The 18410-nt window shown below is 42.8% G+C and overlaps 1 protein-coding gene across 1 annotated transcript; it reads right to left on the reverse strand.

Moving 5' to 3' along the window:
• Positions 1–14762: 14762 nt before the first annotated feature.
• Positions 14763–17594, reverse strand: LOC135975613 (SRRM2 protein homolog rsr-2-like). The gene is made up of 2 exons (XM_065567139.1): positions 16652–17594; positions 14763–15364 (listed from the first exon to the last, which is right to left on the reverse strand). The coding sequence occupies exons 1-2, from the start codon at positions 17193–17195 to the stop codon at positions 14871–14873; spliced, it is 1038 nt and encodes a 345-aa protein (XP_065423211.1). The 5' UTR covers positions 17196–17594; the 3' UTR covers positions 14763–14870.
• Between the last annotated feature and the right edge of the window lie 816 nt (positions 17595–18410).

Genomic DNA, 18410 nt, shown 5'->3' on the forward strand with positions numbered 1-18410 from the left:
AGGGCAAACATTCAGGATGATCTGTATTTTCCCAAAGTGATTTGCCCATCTTAAAAAGCTAAGCTAGGATTTAAACGAATTGTTCAAGCTTTTTTTTTTAATTAAAAAAAACTAAACTGTGTCACATTGTGAACGTTGTGTCCCGTAAGATAAAATGTGATGATGTCTAGTTGGAACATACTACAACAAATCTTTTCATATTTTCAGACCCAGGAATTCTGTTTCATGATTAAAAAAAAAACCAAAACCAGTCCTTAAGAACACTGTCAGAAAAAAAATCAGTGTAACTAGAACTGAAATACTTCCCACTGCTCAAGAAAAGTTTGAGTAAAATAGAATAGAATGTCCTCTATTTTCAGGGTAATAAAATATTACCCTGAAACTTTCACTTTCTGGCTGATCCAAACGGCTGGAGGTAATAGTTGCCAACATTTTAAACTGAAAATCCATACCTCTTTGTACTTGCACTTGCCAGAAGTACACACCATAGTGACTCTGTCTGCACACAGTTGATCTTATACAACCATTTGTGCATATGTTAATATTGTTCTCCTCACAAACTTTGTGGCAAGGGCACACACAAAGAAGTGGGTTTACAAATTACACATTCTTTTATTTGATAGTCAAGGGCAAATTTTGCAAAAGGAAGACCAAAGGTCTGCACACCATTGTGCACTTATACATTTACCACAGTTGCAGAAGTAGAACATGTGGTGGTCTATGCCAAAGGTTAGTTAAGTAGTGAAAGAGGCATTTGCCTGCACAGTTACCCATTTGTGCATGAATTCATGGTAATTCCATGTGCATTTTTTGTGCAAAGGGCCTACTTTTTTGAATAAAATAAATTCAAAATAAGTATTTTGCTATATATGACATTGATTAAAATAAATTAGTATTGATCTCTTGAGATTCACACTTATTATTGCTGGTGTAGTACAACTATTAAAATAGAATATTTTCAACTCTTAAGCTATCTTTCAGTTATGGAACAAGATAAATCAGATATCTTCTCTGCCGTGTAATAGAGTTACATTTTTCAGGTTTCTTGCTTGTTTTTCTGCTGCCTTTTGTGATGCCAACTCAACATTCGCTTGAATGGAGCATTACTGTCATCACAACAATTTCAGCCCTTGCCTATGGAGATCCCATTACCATGAAGCTTACAATGACAACATGATTTCTGTGCAAGTCTGTGGTGACCCTCCCCAAGGCGATGCCATTACAACATGAGATTATAAAGGGAAAACAAATTCAATGACAATCTATATACTATACTTGTGTTATAGTATCTAGTCCTGATGAAAATGATCAATGCAAGTTTATGTCTATGATGATGTTAGATGTCAGGACAAGATGGGAGGGGGGGAAAGTTCACCAAATGCACTGCAAGTGTGTTAGACAGTGTTATAGCTTTATAAAAATGAAACCTACTGCAAGTGGGGATGATGTGAAGTCAAGATGAAAATTTAACTGATTTGTGGCAAAAGGCACAATTGGTTTGTGGTTACAGCACTAGCAATATAGTAGTATTGGTAGCTAGTCAGTGGGTAATTTGGGTCTCTTACTGTACTGAGGCAACTTCACCTGGCCCTAGAACAATGACCGCTCATATATCTGTACCCTTTCAACATTTTTGCCCACCTCCTAATGCATTAATGATATTTTAATGAAAATGGCACCAAGCATATAAAACAGCACTTCCAACCTATAAAACAGCACTAACAATTCAGTTCAGACCTATTTAAATTCATTGTCATCTTTAAAGTTTCACTAGCTAAGCTACTGATGGGATGTCAAATATGAGCCTTCAGAAACTCAGCAGGAAAATCACCTTCTCCATGGAATACAGTGGGCCTGATTCTCTCCACATGTGCATTAGGCTAGTAGTGCTACCATAGCTTGCGGAGACAAAGATGGTCTTTGTGCTCCCCTAACCCTGAACCAGCTGTACCCAGCGTAACCTACAGTAGCCTGCTCTAAATTATACCAGCAACTAATGTCCCCAAGAGGTTAATAATGCCAATTGGGAACTGACAGAATGTAAAGTAGGCCTTCCCTACCATCCTTCCCCTGACCTTCTCCCTAGGAGAGTGATGTAAGCACCACCATCTCAGTTCTACTGGAAGTTTTGCGAGCTATCCTGCTGGCTTCACCTATTTTGGACAGCTTTGTGCCAGCAATGTATCACTGTATAATACAACAATTTTGCACTGATGGAAAACCCAAATGAAAAGAGACTCAGGCCCTGTATTTCCCCTTTGATAATGGAGAAGAATAAGATGTTTATTTACAAAATATTCCTTTCTAAATCAATCTCAACAAAATTGTGAAACCATCAAGAATGTTAGATATTTTTGTGTTTCTTTCTGTAGAGTTTTAATAACACCTATACAGAAGAAGCTGTTGGCCTTCAGAATAAAAAGGTGGCTTCCAGGGACAAATTCAGGCTTTCTAGCTAGCCCAGAGTACATCACTTTTTTACCATGAGACAATAGTTTTCCAGTTTTTGCCTGAGCTGTCTGCAGAAGAGAAGAAGTAGAGTATGAAAGTCCACAGACCTCAAAAGCATGAACTTAGAATGATTAAAAGGAAGCCATTGATGTCACATCTCTTGATCCAGTGCATCTATTCTATAGGTGGTTCGGGTTCAAGCCTGTGAGGTGCTGTGCAATTCCAAGTTAAGTCTCCTTAACTCCTACTGAAGTCAAGGGGCACTCAGTTGAGTAGAAGGGACACTCAGAATCTGCAGGAGTTACTCAGCACCTTGAAGGATCAAGTCTTTAAAGAGCGGGTCAAAGAAAGGTTATGACTTTCCAGGACCATAGAAATATTTTCTTCACTACTGGTAAGAAACAAGTTCTTTCTAGCTATGGAGAGAGACAGGGGCAGGGGACAAGTTACTTGATTTTTGAACAATATACCAGAACACCTGCAGACATTTCTTAATTTTCCAACCACCATACTTACAGCTAGAGAAAACGAACGAAAAGTTTTATGTGTTATTGCTTTAACAAGTGTCTTAAAGTGATTGACAGCATTCATATTCTCATTATGGCACCTGCAGATAATGAGGTATCTAGGCACAAGACTATCCACTGCATGAGCATGCCAGGAATATTATCACTGATGTTTTAGCTAAACATTCCAATTCCACACATTACCTTTACATCTTCGAAATGTCAAAACACAGCCAGATGCTGGAGCCATGGCCACTCAAATCACATGCTTTTCTAAAACAATATAAAGGCACGAGTAATGTATGTTTATGGTAAGAATTGTGGATTACTACGAAACTGTTTGATATTTATTCACAGGCCTTTATTAATACCTGAATGGGCTACCCCCTCAAACAGAATTTAATGACCACCCTCCCTTTCAAAATCTTCTTAATTCTGAAACTCCTTAAAAGAGGAGCAACAAGGCTCATAAAAAGACTTGAATGGATTTGTGGAGCCATTAGAATGAGAACCATAATCAAATGCGCTGTACCTCTATCGATACAGTCTATGTCTCCAGTGTATGGCACCTCCCTGGGAGTCAGGAGCCTGAGGTTTATGTCCCAGCTCTGTTACTGACCTACTCTTTGCTACTGTATGTCACTTCACCTCTCTGTGCCTTGTTTCCCCCCCCCACACAGATACACACACTCATTTTTTCTGTCTGGTCTGTTTAGATTGAAAACTCTTTGGGGCAGGGACTGGCTCTCACTATGTGTTCACAAGAACAAAGACATTAAAAGACGGGACAGTCTGATAAATCTGTGTTAAGCAATATTAACGTACAGTAAAATAGAGCACAGGGATAGCAAAAATAAGAGTGATCATGAAAGACAATATTGGTGACTAGCTCAACACACCACCTCACTGCACCCTCCCTCTTGGGACCTGAGGTAGAGTAGATTAGCACTGCAGGGGCATTGGATGACAAAAGGAGTTTTCTGACCCATTCTACAAAGAGACTTGCTGGCAGAAGCAGGTCCAGTCCTGCAAGTGTCTCGTGCATCATACCTGTAATTTCAGAGGGGGAGGGGGAAGGGGGGAGTGCTCAGTATTTTGCAGAAAATGCCTGACTGATCATGTTGTTGGTTTTCAACGTCCATGGAACTAGCTGAGGGTTATAAATCTGCTCACTAATATAGGCCAAGCTATACAATGTTTAACCTAGGGCCAAATTCTATCCTCAGATATATTGTGCAATCCATTGCCTGAGAGGTGGGCACCTAGTCTATAGAGCCAAGCTATTCTGTTCTGAGCTCTGTTGTTTCAACATTGATCTGGAAAGAGTTTTCTCCAGACACGTCCTAGGGCTTGTTTTCCAGGAAGCTCTGAAGAACAAACCAGCAAAGAAAAGCTGGAACTGATGTGAGAACTGTCTCCCACAGCAGGTCTTGTCTTTTGAGGCTAAGGTGCATCGTATGGTTCAGGAAAGAGAGAAAATGTGTTGGCAACGGGAACGTAATCTCCCTCACTAATGTTGTTGTTATGAATTTGTCTACATGGGGAAGTTAGTGCACAGTAAGCTAGGGAGTGAATTTAAAGCACACTCAGCACTAACTCCCCATGTGGACACTCTTGCCACACACTAAGGGTGGCTTAATTTAGTACACTTCCAAAGTGCAATAAGCTAATGCGCACACAGGCACGCTTAGTGTGCAGTAAGCGTGTCCGCATGCAGAGCTAGTGAAGAGAGAGCGCACCAGCTACTGTGGGCTTTTTCACCATGTAGGCAAGCATCTTCTCCATTGTACTGGAGTACTTTTACTTCCTTCCATCGGAACAGGACAACATCTTTATCTATATTTGCACATCAGTCTCAGATGGCATGCTCTTATAATAGGACTGGAGCAGGTAGTGACTCCTGACTTCTACTCATATGTGTCTTAGTCTGAGCCAAAGCATGTATGTTTTAGATATTGTCTTTCCTCACTATGCATTAGAGCAGCTTTTTTCACTCTCCTGCTATTTGAATCTTGTACCCTGCTAAGTTATGTCAAGTATAAACTGATACTCTCTTTTTGTTATTGCGTTGCAATATCCAGGGACACACTGAGGTCCTGTAATTACATAGTCTACAAACAAATATCTACAGATTAAACACAGAAATGTCTAGTGGGGAAGGCCCCTAAACAAAACCATACAGGGAGATTTAGCAGAGCTAGTCTTGTGTCATTCTGATTTTGCATATTTAAGTATATTTTATTATTTGCAGGATGTGTGTGTGATGTGTACAATGAACTTATTATTTCTGAGTTGTGGTGTAGAGGTTGTTTCTTAGACCGGATATGAAAAAATTGATCCACCCAGCTAGTGTAGAGGATGCAAGTGGTAGCATCTCAGTGATTCATGCTGATGGTATGGTGAAAGCTGGAGTTAGTGATTATAGTTTGGGCTCATCCTGTAAGATGTAAATGTGCAGATCAAAACATGGCTCGACACATTCTCATGCAAAAAATTGCTCATGGAAAATCATACATGTAAGCATTGAAACATCTGAATAAACTCTCTAAACTTTTCCTGTATAAAAATCCTAAAGGATGTTGTATCAACCTCCCGTGTACACTAACAGGTTGGAGTACAGGCTGAAATTTAGAAGTTTAGTAAATAAACTACTTCTGAACATGTCAGCTGTAAATACCATGACTCTGGCATTGTATTTACTAAGGCACTGGGCTGAATGCAGGAATCTATGTTCAATCCCTGACTCTGCCACAGATTCTCCTTTGTGACCTTGGGCAAATTATTTAATCTCCAGTTCCTGATCTGCAAATGAGAGACAATAGTACTTCCTGCTGGTCTGTCATATCTGCTCAGATTGCAAGCACTTTGGGGCAGGAACTCTTGCTTACAATGTGTTTGTACACTGCCAGGCACAAATGATCCCCAATATTATTTGGGCCTCTAGGTGCTAATCATATGACAAGTTAATTTCCCTCATGTTATGGGAGAATTTAGCCATACAACTGCCAGAAGCATTAAACAATTAAATAGCCCTAGTCTGGAAATATACAATCCCCTTCTCAGAATTGGCCCTAGTTTGTGAAAATAATAAATCCTACATTTTCTTTAAGGTTTCTTCTCCACGGTGCTTGTGAGATTTCTGATTATGCTTTGTTGTTAAACACTACTAAATGCTGCGTGCCTTCTTTCATGTAGTAGATAAAAAAGAAGATGCTGAACCCCATCAATGACAGCTTTAGTGGAAATGGGAATGCTTTTTGGATAAAACCAGAACATTTTCAATGAATAAAATGGTTGACTCAGTTGTTGTTCCTTCTGCACGGCCTAGTCAGTAGCTTGTATACTATGAGTCTACTTTTACACTGACTAATACAGAGGCAGTATGGGACAGGCGGTGAGAGACAGAACAGGGCAGCTGCAAATGAAAATCACCCTGGGGAGGGTTACAACTGGATAAAGTTTTCGACAATAAGATTCCAGAGACTGCTGACTGGAGAAAAGCTCAATATTTTAGTCTCAGTACAAATTTGCTTCAATCTTATACAACTCCCATGCAGCCGCCGCCACAGCTGCATGCTGTAAACAACAAACAAATCTATTTCCATCAGCCCTGCTGATGCTATGAGAAAAGTGCCTGAGCATAAGACATGCACAGATGTAGAGTCTCACCTGAGCCTAGTGCTGCCCTCCATTTGGCCCCTCTAACTTAATATCGTTGTTACAAAGCTATTGGTCTCCTGATAGAGAGCTGGCTCAATGCAGAGCCTCTTCTTCCAGCTAATCTGACAACTCCGATCCAAGAAGCATCAAGGGCCCAATTAAGAAGACACATCTTATCAAGGAGCTTATTTTGCATAACAGAATACAAATGACGAATAAAAATTTAATGTTTAATAACTTAGTACAAAGAGGGCTGTTGATATAGAATGCCTGGAATTTTTATGGCGGCTGTCAGACTTGTGATAAAACTGTTATATAGGAACACTTGGCAAAAAACAGCGTAGAATTTTTCAGTAATGGTGTGTGCATGATATTGCATTAATTCTTGATAGGAACGTAACTGTAAGCCTGGGAATCAGCCAGTTTGAGTTTCAGTTTAAGATGCTTTTTTTTTTTTAAATTGAAGGACATCTAAATATATTTTAATGAAGAGTTAGCTGAAAGGATACTTGGTACTTCATAAATGTGTTTGTTGCAGTACAGAAATTATAGGAAAATCACTATAATCCCTCTGGGTTCAAAATAACTTCGTCAGCTTCAGTGATGTGCCTTCAGTTTGCTGGTAACCATCACTAATGGATAATAGGGAGCTGGATTAAAGAGGAAGTGTAGGTTATCTATAAACCTTTGCCCTTCCTGGTTAGAGGCATTTCGTCCATTTACTTATTTGTACGGAGAAGTTGGAGACAGACAGAGCTCTTTCTAAAGCAAAAGACAATAATCTGTAAGAATTTTGACTTGCCTGTGTTCTAACTAGTGCAATTTGTATGTTGAAGGTCATATGTGCTAATAATTTTTTTTTATTGTTTCTGTGATTTCAGTACCAAATCTGTGCAATAGCTATTGAATGTAGCAGTGACCAGTTAGGCTGTTTACGCTTAAGTAATTATTGCAAAGTTCTTGCAAGCTCTGTGGCAAGTTGGCTCTGTGAATACATCACAATGGATCGGAAAAAAGGTTTCAAATTTCCTTCTAACCATTTTCACAAGTCTGAGGCTGTTGCACAGGTTTGAGACTTTTGTTTCATATTCCAATGAAGTTGCCATACGTTCCTAAGCCTTTCTTTAATAAAAAAAAAAAAAAAAGCTATTGAAGTGCAGAAATTAAGTCATCTTTACCAGTACACTTTATTTTAAGTGTCCATTAAATAATGCTAAACTAATGCTGAAATAGAGTGGAACTCTTTTAGAAGTACATATCACATCCATATGAATACTAAATGAATTTCTTATTCATTCCATTCTATTGTATTAGTGTTATTGCAATGAATACTAAATGAATTCCTAATGATTGGACATTTAAAATAAAGTGTTACCCCTATACAATAGTCATCAAACTTTAAGGACAAATTGAGACTAAAGAAAACTGATGTAGCGGTGGAGAAAAAAATGTTGAACCATATAGTTGAGGCTATTGAAAGGTATAATTTATTTGATGATGCTAATATTCAGATGCAATCTTATATTAGAATTAATACTTCAGGAGTGGACCCTTATATGGAGGATTTGTTGCAGAAATAAAATCTCTCGGTAACACTTTCATTGTTCCATCATTATGAACTCATTTGGTATTCACTGTAATAGCACTAATCATAATGAATTTGTTTGATATTCATGTGGCTCTCACATGCATTAACATAGGCTTTCTGTTGTAATTCAATACCCAACAAGCATTAGTTAATGCGGATTTTGGGTTAGAAATGGACAGTATTGTGCAAGTTCAGTTTTTATAAACAGTTAAAGGCATTTTTCTCTGTCAGATGCCTGATTCATTCATTCTTTGATGAATTATTTGGAATGTCCCACACTAGCTTTTCCAGATGAAGATAGGTGTGTGCCATCATATATACTGGGCAGCAAGCCAGAATTTTATCACCCAAGCACATTACCTCATTATCCCCTTGGCACTGGTGGGCTCTGGCACATCCCAGTGCTGGCAAAAGGAGGAAGCCCAACTCCTGGTGTTAAAGGGGTTTTGTGCTTTGTGCTAACAAACACCCTGCCTCCCTGGGAAAGTGGTATTGGGCTACGTTTATTTTGCAAAATGGACTCCAGTTCTTTCTAACGGAAATAATTCAACACCCTACATGGCAAAGGGCAGGGCAAATGTCTGCAAGTTCTCCTAAATTAGGGAACACGGCCAGTTTTTCAGCAGTTCCGACCCACAATTACTTGAAAGGGTTGGACCTTCATCCCTTAAAGGCTGCCTCATATATGTAATTGTGTTATTCATTCTTATGTCAGGCTACTTGACTTTGCCTCCATATTAAACCTCACAATAATTATTCTTGTAATCTCTTTAAGATGCTCAAAAAGCAAAGGGTAGTTTATACATATATGAAATGTAATTCCTCCTAATGAGTACTGTAGTAATCTTTATTTTATATAGTAATGGTTCAAAACACCCTGGGCCAGATCCCCAGCTAATTCAATTGGATTCAGCTCATGTAGTCAATGGACCTGCACATAAGTACACCTGAACCTGCTTCAAAGTCCTTTGGAGTCAGCGGAAAGACCCTATTGAGTTCAGTGGGTTGTTGGATCAGCCCACAATTGAGGATGTAGCCCTATATCTAACAATAGTAATAGCAAAGCACTTTGCACCGTTAGTATTACTATAGAATGAAGTAATATGTTTGTAAGGACAAAATAATTGGGAAGACAGGGCCATGGACCCAATTGTTCTATTAATGACATCAATACTATTGTCTCAGAACCACAAGCCTGGAATTTATGAAATAAAGTAGCTTTACTCTAAAGTTGATGTTTTCTTTTAGGAATCTTGTCTCCCAGCAAACAGATTTCCCTTTGACCCTCCTGCTTGGTTTGTACAAAGAATGTCCCCCACCTTATCAGTCTCAGGGGTGGGGAGACTTTGTGGGCCTGCAAGGGAAAAAAACCCTGCGACCAGATCAACAAAGAACTTAGGGCCTAACTCCCACTTTAATTCCAATATTTAGGATCCTCAAAATCCTTGCTCAGCTACTGCCATTCTGCACTGGGAAAAAAAGCTCCCCCTCTCTCTTTGGGATAACTTGGGGGGGATAGGTAGAATTTTTCTCTCACTGCCAAACTGGCCAGGGTATTGTTGGTATTTTCGCCTGTCTCTCAGCAGCCCAGGGTCTTGGTGGTTAGGTTAGGTTGTAAAAATCATAGTCATAACTTGGCTGGTATCCAATGCAAGTACTCATTCCCTAGGTGGTCTGGTTCCCTGATAAACTGGAGTTGGAAGTGGATTAGGAAGAGGCATCTCAAGAAGAAGCTGGGAAATGAGGTTGGTGTTTCTAATGTCTAGTACACTGAGGACACAACCCTCTCTTCCCCACCGCATTAACCTTCAGATGAGGGGAAAGAAAGATGGGATCCCAGCAACAGTGTTGGGATCAAGTTAATGGGATGAAAAGCAGGTGGGATGGAGGGCTGGTGGTAGACTTCCACCATGTGTTACATATTACAAAGGAAGGATGACCTGCCCAGGATGAGTTGTTGCCGGATAGTTCCCAGATGTGTTACTTAATAAAGTTGCAGCCTAGTTAAACCGCATTCCTAGTGTCTTGTCTTTCTTCCAGAATCTCTGGGACAAAGGAGGTATCCTCTTGCTCCAAAATCCCAATCTGGAGTCTGGTAGTTTGGGTTAAGAGGGATCTCTCCTTAACATTGAATCAAATCTTTCTGCTGGTAGCACAGAATTTGTCAGGACTTCTAGAGTCCTTGGTAAATTGTAAACTATAGTTGATTAAGTCACCTTACAGTACAGTTGCATCTGCTAGCACCATTATAGTGAAGTGTCTTTCAGAACTTCTATTACAAACTTCTATTTTTAGATCAACTTCGGGTTAAAGAATTTTACAGGTTTTAAAGGTTGACAAAGGCTGTGAAGCGGCCAGAGGTAGGTGCAATAGGGGAATCAGCAAAAGAGGCACATGCATCCACAACATCACATGTGAAGATTCAAACTGTCATTTGTAACCATAGATTGGCTAGTCAGGTGCCCAATTTTGCCCAATTTTTATCCACAAATGCTGCTGTGTGTGCACAAATCTGAGGCCTGTCAGCAGCAAGGACTAGAAACACATTTTTGCACCAACACTGTATCCAGTGCTGAAAATTTAGCCCACAAGGCTGTAGGGAAGAAGGTGTTTTTCCTTCTCACTCGCTTTATTTAAGAACTCTTTAAAGATTCTGTTTTAGTCCTTTCACACTGAAGAGAGACAAGGAGAATTTTCTTCTTTGTGCAGGTTCTAACTTAAACATATTTCCTTTTTTTAAACTAAAATATTTATGACAGCCTATAATGTGAGCTAATGCCTTTGGATATAGAAAAAAGATAAGAAATTAAAACAACCAGCTACTTCATACTATTCTTTGCTAACAAGCAAAACCAATGTTGTTTTTCAATGCAAAACTAGTGAGTAGAGGTGCCAGTCCACCGCAGGCTATCTGTGCTAATACGCTCTCATTACATCACAATTACATAAGAAGAATGTATGTCATGTCTATGCCTGCTGAAACACCTTGGCACGATGGCACAAATTTGTGCACAGAATACCCCTAAATCTGAATTTGCTAGTTTTGTGGGTTTGTGAGACCGTTAATATTATTTAACTTGCTTTTTGTGGTGATAGATAGGTATTGAGTATGTTATAAATACTAGCTTGTGTCTGCAAGTTGGGCTGTGAAGCTCTCACCCAGGCTTATGGTGTCTGTGATTTTATAACCAGCTAACAAGTCACTTTCATGGGTTCTGACATCATCTGGAACCTTTGACCATGGAACAGCCAACAGTTATGCTATGCATGCCAGGTGTTGCTTGATTCATATTCCTATGTACGTATACATCAATATATATTTTATGGGTTGTTGTTTTTTTTAACCAACCAGAGTCGCGAGAGTTCCTTGCTTTAGTTTTAAAAATAAAGACCATGGCCCTCTCTAGTGTCTGACCTATCAGGAGTTCATAATGAAAACGAATGTTCATTTTTTCTTTAAAAGTGTCTCAAGCTAAATGATACTGACGCCTTCAATTTTTAACATCATAATCAATAAAGGCTGCTTATGCACACTTTGCAAAACCATCAGTTTAGAAGTTTGAAAAAAAAATCTGCATATGGCTGCAGCTTGCTGACTGGAAAGCTCTAGCACTAAATCTTCTGAGGTAAAGTTTTACTGGTGTGTTATGAGTAAAAATGCCTTGTCAGCCATCTGCCAGTTTTTCTCCTAACATCCATATTTTCAACCCTTGCTAAACATTGGGAGCATTCGGCCACAAGAGGCCAGCTCTACAATTAAACAGCCAAGTTCTGCAGCAGAAGCAAGGGCATGTCAAAATAGAACTGTCTGTTATTAATTTTAAAAGTCCATAAAGGAAAGCGATGACCCTGTCAGGGTGATGGACTGGCAGTTAAATGTATTATAAACTGTTAACTCTCAGAGACACAAAAGAATAGGAAAGGAAAAACAATGCAGCAGTGTCAAAAAGCTTCAATAAATGCTAATCATGGCAGATTAATCAGCCTCTAATTCCACTGATCCAAAAAGGTTAGCGAGTCAATTGTGTAAAATTAGCTCTTTCTCATGTGTCCCTTTGCATTTGGAGAATCTGTCTGTTCATTTGCATCTTTTGCCTTGTTTACGAAGAATTCAGTTCATTAGCTCTTAAACATGAAGTCAGCTATTGGAAGGGGAATCCATTGCCTTTTCCTGCTTAAAGCAGTGCTTAGAGCAAATAGCATTGTTACAATGTACATTTAAAGATTCTACCGAGCAGCATTAATTACTGTATGTCTCATACCTAGAAATCTCCTTTTGACAGAAAACTTTTCATGTGAAGATTATTGTGTGTTGTAAGGAAGTTTTTTTCTATGGGTTTGGGGTAAAGCCATTTAATCATGGGATTGATATGAAATAAATGGCAAGGAGGGTCTGACAAACCTTGGTTGATTTAGGGACAGACAGAGCACTTGTTAAAATGAGATCCCAGGTCCACATGCATTAACTTTTTTAACCAGTGTTTGAAAATCCTGAAACCTGCCAAAGAAAAAGGCAGGAGAAGTGAGTGACAATGCAAAACACAGAAAGCCTGATGAACTATCACTTGGTGGCAAATAAAGCAGGGGATAAGAAAGCATTTTAACTAGAGCTGTGTGAAAAATTCATAACAAAACCCAGACCCTGCCAAAACTAACCTGGTTTCTTTACAAACCCAGAACGCAACCCAGACTTGCTCATTGTTTGCTGTTTTGGGCACACACCATATGACAGATGTTATGTTACTTAGGGTATGTCTACACTACGGGATTAATCCGAATTTAGATAATTCGGATTTGAGAAACAGGTTGTATAAAGTCGAAATGAGTGCGGCCACACTAGCACAGTAATTCGGTGGTGTGCGTCCAAGTACCGGGGCTAGCGTCGATTTCTGCACCGTTGCACTGTGGGTAGCAATTCCATAGCTATCCCATAGTTCCCGCAGTCTCCCGCGCCCATTGGGATTGTGGGTTAAGATCCCAGTGCCTGATGGGACAAAAAACATCGTCGCAGGTGGTTCTGGGTACAGCCTCACTTCCTCCCTCCCTCCCTCCCTGCATGAAAGCAACGGACGGCAGACAACCATTTTCGCGCCTTTTTTCCTGGGTGGGTGAACACTGCAGACTCCATACCACGGCAAGCATGGAGCCCGCTGAGGTCAAGACAGCACTCATGAATATTGCAAACACCTCGCGCGTTCTCGTGGAGTTTATGCTCAGCCAGGACCAGAAAAACGAGGAGAGGAGGCAGCGGCGGCGGCAGCGCAGCGACAAGCATGATGAGGACATGGACACGGACACGGACACAGAATTCAGTGAAACCACAGGCCCCGGTGCTTTGGAGATCATGTTGTTAATGGGGCAGATTCTATCCATGGAACGCCGATTCTGGGCAAGGGAAACAAGCACAGACTGGTGGGACCGCATAGTGTTGCAGGTCTGGGACGATTCCCAGTGGCTGCGGAACTTTCGCATGCGTAAGGGCACTTTCATGGAACTTTGTGACTTGCTGTCCCCTGCCCTGAAACGCCAGAATACCAAGATGAGAGCAGCCCTCACAGTTGAGAAGCGCGTGGCGATAGCCCTGTGGAAGCTTGCAACGCCAGACAGCTACCGGTCAGTCGGGAATCAATTTGGAGTGGGCAAATCTACTGTGGGGGCTGCTGTGATGCAAGTAGCCAAAGCAATCACTCAGGTGCTGCTACGAAAGTTAGTGACTCTGGGAAATGTGCAGGCGATAGTGGATGGTTTTGCTGCAATGGGATTCCCTAACTGTGGTGGGGCAATAGATGGAACCCATATCCCTATCTTGGCACCGGAGCACCAAGCCACCGAGTACATAAACCGCAAGGGGTACTTTTCAATGGTGCTGCAAGCACTTGTGGATCACAAGGGACGTTTCACCAACATCAACGCGGGCTGGGCGGGAAGGGTTCATGACGCTCGCGTCTTCAGGAACACTACTCTGTTTAAAGGGCTGCAGCAAGGGACTTACTTTCCGGACCAGAAAATAACCGTTGGGGATGTTGAAATGCCCATAGTTATTCTTGGGGACCCAGCCTACCCCTTAATGCCATGGCTTATGAAGCCATACACAGGCAGCCTGGACAGGAGTCAGGAGCTGTTTAACTACAGGCTAAGCAAGTGCAGAATGGTGGTAGAATGTGCATTTGGCCGTTTAAAAGGTCGCTGGCGTTCATTATTGACTCGCTCTGACCTCAGCCAAAGAAATCTCCCCATTGTTATTTCTGCTTGCTGTGTGCTCCACAATCTCTGTGAAAGTAAGGGGGAGACCTTTATGGCGGGGTGGGAGGCTGAGGCAAATCGCCTGGCTGCTGATTACGCACAGCCAGACACCAGGGCGATTAGAAGATCACACCATGAAGCGCTGTGCATCAGAGAAGCTTTGAAAACCAGTTTCATGGCTGGCCAGGCTACCGTGTGAAATATCTGTTTGTTTCTCCTTCATGAAAACCCTCCCCCTTTACTGACTGATTTTCTGTAAGGAACCCACCCTGCCCCTTCCCCCAGCTTTCTTTCAAACCAAATAAAGTCACTATCATTTAAAAATCATTTATTCTTTATTAATAGATTAGAAAAAGAGGGAGGGAACCCGGGTGGTATTTGGGAGGAGGATTGCTGGGAAGGAAAAAGCCACAAAGAAAAGGTTAAAAAAATGACAGCCTTTTGCTTGGGCTGTCTACTGGGGTGGAATGGGAAGGTGTACGGAGCCTCCCCCCCCGCGTTCTTACACGTCTGGGTGAGGAGGATACGGAACATGGGGAGGGGGGAGGGTGGAACAGGGGCTGAAGCGGCAGTCTGTTTTCCAGCAGCCGTTCCTGAACCTCCACCAGACGCCGGAGCAGCCCCAGCGTTGCATCCTTCATCCTCTGGTCTTCCTGCCGCCATCTCTCATCTCGATCGTCTCTCCTCTCCTCACGTTGGTCCCTCCTCTCCTCACGTTGGTCCCTCCTGTCCTCACGATCACTGACTTCTTTCCTATACTTTGAAACTGTTTCCTTCCACTCATTCAGATGAGCTCTGTCACTCCTGCTGGATTGCATAATTTCAGAAAACATGTCCTCCCGCGTCTTCTTCTTACGACGCCTTATCTGTGATAACCTTCGGGATGGAGGAGGGAGGCTTGAGGAATTTGCAGCTGCTGTAGGGAGGGGAAAAAAGAGAGAATTGTTTTAAAAGCTACATTTTGCAGAACAATGCTTATACTCTTTCACGGTGACCAACACTGTTCACATTACATAGCACATGTGATTTCTGTGCAAGGTCGCATTTTGCCTCTTAATGCTGAGTGCCTGTGGCTTTGCTGCTAGAGATCACAGGTCTGGGCAACAGAATTCGGCTTGCATGCGGCCATGGTAAGCCATTGTTTTACAGCTTCTGCACCCTCCTTTCCCACATACCAAGCATAGCTTGTAGAGTGCTGCAGAAGCCTGGCCAATCTCAGCCAGTTTGGGGGGGGGGCAGTGTGGTGGGGCTTGTCTGGGCCCCTTCAGGCAAGTAGAGTGCTGCGGTTTTTCTGTTAACATTCAGCAGCACCAGAAAACAAACTAACCCCCCCCCCCCCCGCCATGAATTCTCTGGGATGATCACGGTACCCCCCCCCCCCCCACCGCGTGGCTGGTATCAGGGAAGATCCCTGCAGGCACCAAACTACCCCCCCCCCCCCGCCGCTGACCCCCCCCCCCCTCGCCATGAATTCTCTGGGATGATCACGGTACCCTCCCCCCACCGCGTGGCTGGTAACAGGGAAGATCCCTGCAGGCACCAAACTACCCCCCCCCCCCCGCCACCGACCCCCCCCCCCTCGCCATGAATTCTCTGGGATGATCACGGTACCCTCCCCCCACCGCGTGGCTGGTAACAGGGAAGATCCCTGCTAGCCAAACGCGAAAAACTCAGGGCCAATTTCCCATCTGCGCTTGGCTAACTGCAGGGAAGGATTTATTTTCCGCCACAGGCAAACAGCCCAGTAGGAACGGCCACCTCTGTCCCCTTAATTAAGTTCCCGTATTTCAACCAGGTTACCAGGAGTGATATCACTCTCCTGAGGATTACACAACAAGATAAAGAACGGATGTTGCTTGAATGCCAGCAAACACCGGGACCATACGCTGCCAGGCTTTGTCAGGCAATGATACCAGATTACTTGCTGCAAGCATGGCGTGGTCAAGTGTCCTACCATGGAGGAGGGAATAAGGATGCACTGCCCAGAAACCTTCTGGCAAGGCTTTCGGAGTACCTCCAGGAGAGCTTCATGGAGATGTCCCTGGAGGATTTCCGCTCCATCCCCATACACGTTAACAGACTTTTCCAGTAGCTACAGACTTTTCCAGTACCTGAACTGACCGCGAATGCAAAGTCAGACAAAGTAATCATTAAAAACCGTTTGCTTTTAAAACAAGTTTTATATTTTAAAAGGTAAACTCACCTGAGGTCCCTTCCATGGGGTCAGAGTCTTGGGTACTGGCTTGGGAGGCTTGGGAGGGTACTTCAGTCAGGGTGATAAAAAGATCCTGGCTGTTGGGGAGAATGGAGTGCTGTGTGCTCTCTGCAAGCTCATCCTCCTCCTCCTCCTCCTCCTCCTCTACCCCATCGGCAGAATCCTCAGGCGTCGAGACTATCCCCGACCCAGAATCCACGAACAAAGGTGGGGTAGTGGTGGCAGCCCCCCCTAGAATTGCATGCAGCTCGGCGTAGTAGCGGCATGTCCGCGGCTCTGACCCGGAGCGACCGTTTGCCTCCTTTGTTTTTTGATAGGCTTGTCTGAGCTCCTTGACCTTCACGCGGCACTGCTCAGAGTCCCTATTGTGGCCTCTCTCCATCATGCCCTTGGAAATTTTTTCAAAAGTTTTTGCATTTCGTCTTTTAGAACGAAGTTCTGCAAGCACTGAATCCTCTCCCCATACAGCGATCAGATCCAGTACCTCCCTCACGGTCCATGCTGGTGCTCTTTTTCGATTATCAGCCTGCATGGTTACCTGTGCTGATGAGGTATCTGTGGTCACCTGTGCTCTCCACGCTGGGCAAACAGGAAATGAAGTTCAAATGTTCGCGGGGCTTTTCCTGTCTACCTGGCCAGTGCATCCGAGTTCGGATTGCTGTCCAGAGCGGTCACAATGATGCACTGTGGGATAGCTCCCGGAGGCCAATACCATCGAATTGCGGCCACACTAACCCTAATTCGAATTGCTAAAATCGATTTTGGCGCTACTCCGCTCGTTGGGGTGGAGTACAGAAATCGATTTAAAGGGCCCTTTACATCGAATTAAATGGCGTCGTTGTGTGGACGGTTACAGGGTTAATTCGAATTAAAGCTGATAAATCCGAATTAAAGTCGTAGTGTAGACCAGGCCTTAATGCACTACTGGAAGGCACTCAGATACTAAAGTGAAGAGTGAGGTAAAGAATAGAAATAGAACAGAATCACACTCTCGATTATGGGAACCGCACTAGTCCGAGTGGAGTAACATCAGCCCCAGTGTTTTCACGGCATGAGCATCCACACACTATTGGTTGCATTCCCAATGTCCTGTCCACCAGGCATGGTCTCAGGGTATAACCCCAATAAGTTCTCTGTCAGTCTCTTCTCTGGCCATTTGAAAGGTTTGGTCAGGGGATATCACACGCACTTTGCATATTTGCTTCCTGTTGGTTCCAGGAAGGGAATTATGGCTTGGAAAGGACACCTAACCTAACATTGTCTCATGGTGTCAAAGTTCAGGGCAACTTCACCTGTATTTCCCCTCAGTGGTCCAGCAAGGACACCCATCCTCAGGTTTCCTACTCCCCTGGTCGTCAACTCTCTTGGGTGGAGACCTATGTCTCTCTCCCTCTCAACCAGGGAACTTCCAGGCTGAATAGTATCCTGCCTTCACTGCGTTAGTCACAGCAAAAGGCAGGCTGCCTAAGCAAGCTTCTCCTGCCTTCTCTTCAGAGACTGCTAAAAGTGTGACTTGCTGTTATAACGTACCACACGGCACTTCCTGTGTCAGCCTATTTATTCTTAAGAACACAGCGCTACAGATAAAACATTCAAAACAATAAAAGAACCTACATGCATGCTAATGAGCTTACCAAGACCACCCCAATACTAATATGGGCCCTGGCAAGAACAGTCCTTCAAAACCATCTAAGGGAGCCCTGTGGTTTCGAGTTCATCCCAGCTTCCACGCAGAACAAGCACTCAG

This window comes from Chrysemys picta, chromosome 14 (assembly GCF_011386835.1).
Source record: "Chrysemys picta bellii isolate R12L10 chromosome 14, ASM1138683v2, whole genome shotgun sequence".
NCBI lineage: Eukaryota > Metazoa > Chordata > Testudines > Emydidae > Chrysemys > Chrysemys picta.